The 6,463-nt window shown below is 41.5% G+C and overlaps 1 protein-coding gene across 1 annotated transcript; it reads left to right on the top strand.

Moving 5' to 3' along the window:
- The first annotated feature begins 345 nt into the window (after positions 1 to 345).
- On the top strand, positions 346 to 1,199 carry LOC135572100 (B-type lectin plumieribetin-like). Its single transcript, XM_065019126.1, has 3 exons — positions 346 to 454; positions 567 to 660; positions 807 to 1,199. The coding sequence occupies exons 2-3, from the start codon at positions 571 to 573 to the stop codon at positions 1,074 to 1,076; spliced, it is 360 nt and encodes a 119-aa protein (XP_064875198.1). The 5' UTR covers positions 346 to 454; positions 567 to 570; the 3' UTR covers positions 1,077 to 1,199.
- The last annotated feature ends 5,264 nt before the right edge of the window (positions 1,200 to 6,463 follow it).

The raw sequence follows: 6,463 nt of genomic DNA, 5'->3' as shown, positions 1-6,463 counted from the left end.
GTGAATATAGAGTCCATACAAGCAAAATGGCTTCACTCTACATGGAAACCAGCGTAGTAGACATTTTGTTTTCAGTATAATTTGTCTTTGGCTTGAATGTAATGTGTTGAAGATTAAATCCCTTCTAACACAGACTATATTCAGACAACCCAGGTGCAAACAGTTAGCCGAATCATCCACAATTAAAACCCTTTTTTAAGATGCATTCGCAAAATGAACGTTTTTCTTTTTTTTTAATCTCGAGTTTTAAAATCACATTACAGGTTACATTTAAAGACATGTCTTATGCATAACAGATTTGATTAGGTCTTGACAGAGAGAGTTTTATCCTTTTCACTAGTCTCTTCTCTGGGTTTTCGGCTATAAAAGTCCACGGTTTCTGAAGAGATGACACTTCCCCAAGAGCTGCAAACTCATCAGCAACTCTACTGAACGTCCACTCTACAACCGGCCTGTGAGTATCAAGACTGAAGCAAGGTTCTCTCTGTGACTGCTCTCTCCTCTCAGTTTTTCCTTATGCAAAACCGACCGCTTGTTTGTCATCTTTGCTGAACTTCTCATTTCAGAATCATGAGCAGAAACTACATGTCCAAGTTTGACGAGATGCGTAAGGGAGACTACCTTATGTCCAACAACCACGAGTGGAAAGCCTGCTTCCAGGTATGTGTGTAGAACTTGTGAAACCCTATGGGCCTACTTGAAAGTGTTATTTTTGGGAAGTCCATAGAAAATGTAAGGTTGAAGTTTCCCCATCGTGTTCTAGCTATGTAGTTACATGCATGTATCCATTTTATTTATCTCCATAGGAGGATGGAAACTTTGTGATCTACGGCTGGAAGCCCATGTGGAACTCCGACACCGGCGGCCAGCGCGACGCCCACCGCCTGTGCATGCAGGACGACTGCAACTTTGTCATGTACAAGAGGGACAACAAGATGATGTGGCAGACCAAGTGTTCAGCGTCCGGTGGCTTCAAGATGTGCCGCATGTGGCTGCGCAACGATGGTACCATGGTGGTGGAGAGGGACGGAGAGGAGGTGTGGTCCTCTGCTCAGTCTAAGGGTTTCAAGCAGTGAGCAGACCCCCTGTAGCTCTACCAGGGATCAGTTCATGCTGATAATACCCACACTTTTCATCTGTGCTGCATGACTGTCTCCCTTGACCTATGTTCAATAAAGAGCATGGTAAAAAAAAAAGAAGATCTGTTGTGTTCTGAACTTCTTCATCTTCTTGCATTATCAGGACCTATATGTTGATGTACTAGATACATTCAAGTTAAATAGGAACAACCAGAAATGATCATAGCATTTGAAAATATTCTCTTTCCATGAATATGAGGAGAAAACAACATGGTGTCTCTTGAGCACATTGGGGAATCTGGGATCTGTGAGCCCATCAGTATCTGTCAGATAAGAACAATGAATAATCATATTATTCATTGAGCTGATATTTTTAGCACAGTACATATCGCACCAAAAAGTTCAATAGCTCTATTGAAATGGCGAGGCTGAGGGCTCATTCTGTTGGCAGCCCCTCCTCTTCATTAGCACAGGCTTCTCTGAAGCGCCATTCTTAGGGAGCCAGACACATGGCCCGTCTAGACACCACCATTGTCCCAGTCTTTCCTTGTGCCAAGAGTAAATCTCATTAACAGTGAGAGGGATTGGCAGAGTGCAGGCTCAAAGGCTCTCCTCACCTATTGTGCACTAAAAATAGTGCAAGACTGTGATTACAGAGAGGCAAGGTGAATGGGTTTATACACAACATGATCAAAAGTATGTGGACACCTGCTCGTCGAACATCTCATTCCAAAATCATGGGCATTAATATGGAGTTGGTCCCCCCATTTGCTGCTATAAAGCTTTCCACTAGATGTTGGAATATTGCTGCGGGGACTTGCTTCCATTCAGCCAAAATAGCTGTGCACAGGGAAATTGTCATGCTGAAACAGAAAAGGGCCTTCCCCAAACTGTTGCCACAAAGTTGGAAGCACAGAATCTACCAGAAAGTCATTGTAGGCTGTAGCGTTAAGATTTCACTTCACTGGAACTAAGGGGCCTAGTTCAAACCATGAAAAACACCCCAAGACTATTATTCCTCCTCCACCAAACTTTACAGTTTGCACTATGTATTGGGGCAGGTAGTGTTCTCCTGGCATCCGCCAAACCATATTAATTCGTCGGACTGCCAGATGGTGAAGTGTGATTCATCACTCCAGAGAACGCATTTCTACTTCTCCAGAGTCCAATATCAGAGAGCTTTATACCACTCCAGCCAACACTTGGCATTGCGCAAGGTGATCTTAGGCTTGTGTGCTGCTGCTCGACCATGAAAACCTATTTCATGAACCTCCCGACGAACAGTTCTTGAGCTGATGTTGCTTCCAGAGGCAGTTTGGAACGCGGTGGTGAGGACAGACAAATTTTAGGCGCTACGTGCTTCAGCGCTCAGTGGTCCGTACTGTGAGCTTGTGTGGCCTACCACATACTTTTGTATATACAGTGTATCTGGGCATATTGTCTGTTATTTTGATTTTATAAAACAGGATTGTTACTCTTGACCTCCAACCAATGATCAGTGGAGAGTAACAACTGTGGTCAAAGTTAAGAGGCAAACACCAAAATATATTTTAATATCTATTTCTGGTCTTAAAATGTCAAATTAAACTGATCATGATCTGCAGCCTTTAATGATTAATCACATTTTTCAAATCTGATCTGTCCATTTCTAGAAAGTTCTGTCAAGAGTCCACTAGATGGCAGACAATGCTTTTACTAGGGAAACCTTTTTGTTCTGATTTGGTAAATGTAATCTGATGCAGAGCTGCAAGAGGAGTTTGGCTCTGGCTTGAGCTGCTGACTGTTTGGAGCCGGAACAACCCAAATGCACCCAATATATTGATCCTTCATCACTTCAAACCAATGGATAATCCTATGTTAACTTGTCCTAACTTAACCCTAGGATATGGTTTTTACTCCCACAATCAATTGTCAGTTTATCATTCTGCATCATGAGTATCATACAGACAATTTGTTTCTTATAAATGATGGAAAACTCCTAAAATGGCCAAAAAGGCAGTACAATGAACACTGTAAGACCTGCCAAGACTGTGTCCAGTTCTGGGAATAACTGCCAAGGCTAGCACATTTACACCGCTAAATTTTCCATGACATTTATTTTTTCCCTGAGCTTCTTATAAAGGCTGAAAAGAGGTAGGATGAGGAGACTACGTTTCCGACAGATGCACGCGCACACACACACACACACACACACACACACACACACACACACACACACACACAAACACACACACACACAGTCAAGTGTGAGTTCAGGCTTTTTGTGAGTCGCCCTCTGGTCTACTTGGCTGTCAGAATCTCTTATATAATTAGTGTCATGACTAAGATTACAGCCATTTCCCATTTTCTATACCAAATCAAATCAAATGTTATTCGTCACGTGCTTCGTAAACAACAGGTGTGGCCTTCAAATTAAATCCCTAGTTCAAGAACATTGGGAAACTTTTTTTTTTAAAGGACAAATAAGCATCACCTCATTTCACCTTTTTATTTTTGGCTGGCAGGATAACGCGTTTCGGATGTTATGCCTTCATCAGAGCATCAAGAGATGTGCCAAAGCTATAGTTTTTCATATGCAGATGCCTAGGTGATAATTACAATTGCCCACACCTGTGTGAGGACAGTACAATAGTGGCAATAAAAACATTAGCGAACCAACAATGACTTTGTCTTTATAAACTTATTCCATCATTCAATGAATCAGGGATGAAATTAGGAAGGCTACTTCAAAGCAAGGTATCTAACTAGACATGTTTATATATAAGGCTCGAATATTCATGTTTTAGGTGAGATCTATGCACAGCAGGTTATTTGTCAATTAGGCTATTCTTAGAATATGTTTAGTGTTGTCGCAATTACATGCTACTCTTTAATAGAGGCCAGCTTTCCAACAATGCAGATTTATTTAGGATCTACAGTGCCGGTGGAAAGGCGACAACGACATTAATGCTTAGTTAGCTATAGTTAACTAGCAAGATAACTGCTTCAAGTTATGTTTTCAATTGGCCATCTTAAGCTGAACAAAAATATAAATGCAAAATGCAACAATTTCAAAGATTTTACAGAGTTACAGTTCATATAAGGAAGTCAGTCAATTGAAATTGATTTATTTAGACCCTAATCTATGGATTTCACACAACTGGGAATACAGATATGGGCTCCTGAGTGGTGCAGTGGTCTAAGGCATTGCATCTCAGTGCTAGAGGCGTCACTACAGACACCCTGGTTCAAATCCAGGCTGTATCACAACCAGCCGTGATTGCGAGTCCCATAGGGCTGCGCACAATTGGCCCAGCATTGTCTGGGTTTGGCCTGTGTAGGCCGTCATTGTAAAGAAGAATATCTTCTTAACTGACTTGCCTAGTTAAATAAAGGTTAAATATATATATATTGCATCTGTTAGTCACAGATAACTTTAAAAAAGGTAGGGGGTGGGTGGATCAGAATATCAGTCAGTGTCTGGTGTGACACATAGAGCTGGCTGATCTCAGATGATCCCGCAGGTGAAGATGCTGGTTGTGGAGGTCCTGGACTGGTGTGGTTACATGTGGTCTGCGGTTGTAAAATGGCATTGGAGCTGTCATGTGGTAGAGCAATTAACATTAAATTCTCTGGCCACAGCTCTGGTGGACATTCCTGCAGTCAGCATGCCAATTACACGCTCCCTCGCTGTGGCATTGTGTTGTGTGAGAAAACTGCACATTTTAGAGTGGCCTTTTATTGTCCCCGGCACAAAGTGCATCTGTGTAATGATCATGCTCACAAAAAGGAGAAATGCTCAATAAAAGGTATGTAAAACAAATTTGTGCACACAATTTGGGATGAAAACTTTTGTGCGTATTTCGGTGATCTTTTATTTCAGTTCATGAAACATTGTAGCAACACTTTACATGTTGTGTTTTTACTGTTTGCTGGCCTGATAAATGCTAGCTTTTGGAGTGTAGTGTTTTTTTGACACCACACTCCAGAAAGCAAGTTAAACAGGCTCTAGTTTTGTCTAATCGTGATTATTGTCCAGTCGTGTGGTCCAGTGCTGCAAGGAAAGACCTAGTTAAGCTGCAGCTGGCCCAGAACAGAGCAGCACGTTTAGCTCTTTATTGTAATCAGAGGGCTGATATAAATACTATGCATGCCAGTCTCTCTTGGCTAAGAGTTGAGGAGAGACTGACTGTATCACTTCTTCTTTTCATAAGAAACATTGTGTTAAAAATCCCAAATTGTTTGCATAGTCAATTTACACACAGCCCTGACACACACACACTTATCCCACCAGACATGCCACCAGGGGTCTTTTCACAATCCCAAAATCCAGAAAATATTCAAGAAATATTATATATAGCCCTTATTGCATGGAACTTCCTTCCATCTCATACTGCTCAAATAAACAGCAAACCTGGTTTCAAAAAACAGATAAAGCAACACCTTGAGGCACAATGCCTCTCCCCTAGCAGATGTTCTGAAAGAGCTGCAAAACCTGGACCCGTACAAATCAGCTGGAATAGACAATCTGGACCCTCTCTTTCTAAAATTATCCGCCGCCATTGTTGCAACCCCTATTACTAGTCTGTTCAACATCTCTTTCGTATCGTCCGAGATTCCTAAAGATTGGAAAGCTGCTGCGGTCATCCCACTCTTCAAAGGGGGTGACACTCTAGACCCAAACTGTTATAGACCTATATCCATCCTGCCCTGCCTTTCTAATGTCTTTGAAAGCCAAGTTAACAGATCACTGACCAGCTAGCTAACATTAACGTTAGCCACCTAGCTAATGTTAGCCACATCCATTTGGAGTTAACATATCATACACAAATTCATAATATATTGTACATTTTGCAAATTCGTAACATATTGTACAAATTGCAATTCATAACTTACATATCATACCAATTGTAATTTGTAATATATCACAACAAAATTGGAGTGGGTCCAGGGTGTCTGGAATGATGGTGTTGATGTGAGCCATGACCAACCTTTCAAAGCATTTCATGGCTAAAGATGTGAGTGCTACGGGGCGATAGTCATTTGGTCAGGTTACCTTGGCATCTTGAGCACAGGGTCTATGGTCTGCTTGAAAGGAGGTCAGGCAAGGAGTCTAGAATAAATCAAAGGGGGAAGCACAAGAGACAGAAACACAGCAAACCATAAGAAATCATGTAAAAGTATCAAATAAGGCACACACTATCTTAAATAAAGGTCACTGCAAACCAAAGTTAAACAACAAAATGCACACAAGGGCTGGTACTCCAAGGGGAAAATATAAGGGAGGGCAACATGTGACATGCACATGTAGGCAGGGATAAAGAAACTAGGCATGAGGATGATAATAATAAGAGTAAAAAATAAGAAGCAGCAGTGTGTGTGTGTGTGTGTGTGTGTGTGTGCAT

This window comes from Oncorhynchus nerka, linkage group LG6 (genome assembly GCF_034236695.1).
Source record: "Oncorhynchus nerka isolate Pitt River linkage group LG6, Oner_Uvic_2.0, whole genome shotgun sequence".
Classification (NCBI taxonomy): domain Eukaryota; kingdom Metazoa; phylum Chordata; class Actinopteri; order Salmoniformes; family Salmonidae; genus Oncorhynchus; species Oncorhynchus nerka.
Note: the sequence above shows the minus strand (reverse complement) of the source record. Positions and strands in the feature narration are given on the sequence as shown.

What these genes read in the sequence shown, in the direction of transcription:
- LOC135572100 (XM_065019126.1), top strand. Translation starts at nt 571, where the DNA reads ATGAGCAGAAACTACATGTCCAAGTTTGACGAGATGCGTAAGGGAGAC. An exon ending in AGTGGAAAGCCTGCTTCCAG is followed by an intron (nt 661 to 806) that starts GTATGTGTGTAG and finishes TTATCTCCATAG; the next exon opens with GAGGATGGAAACTTTGTGAT.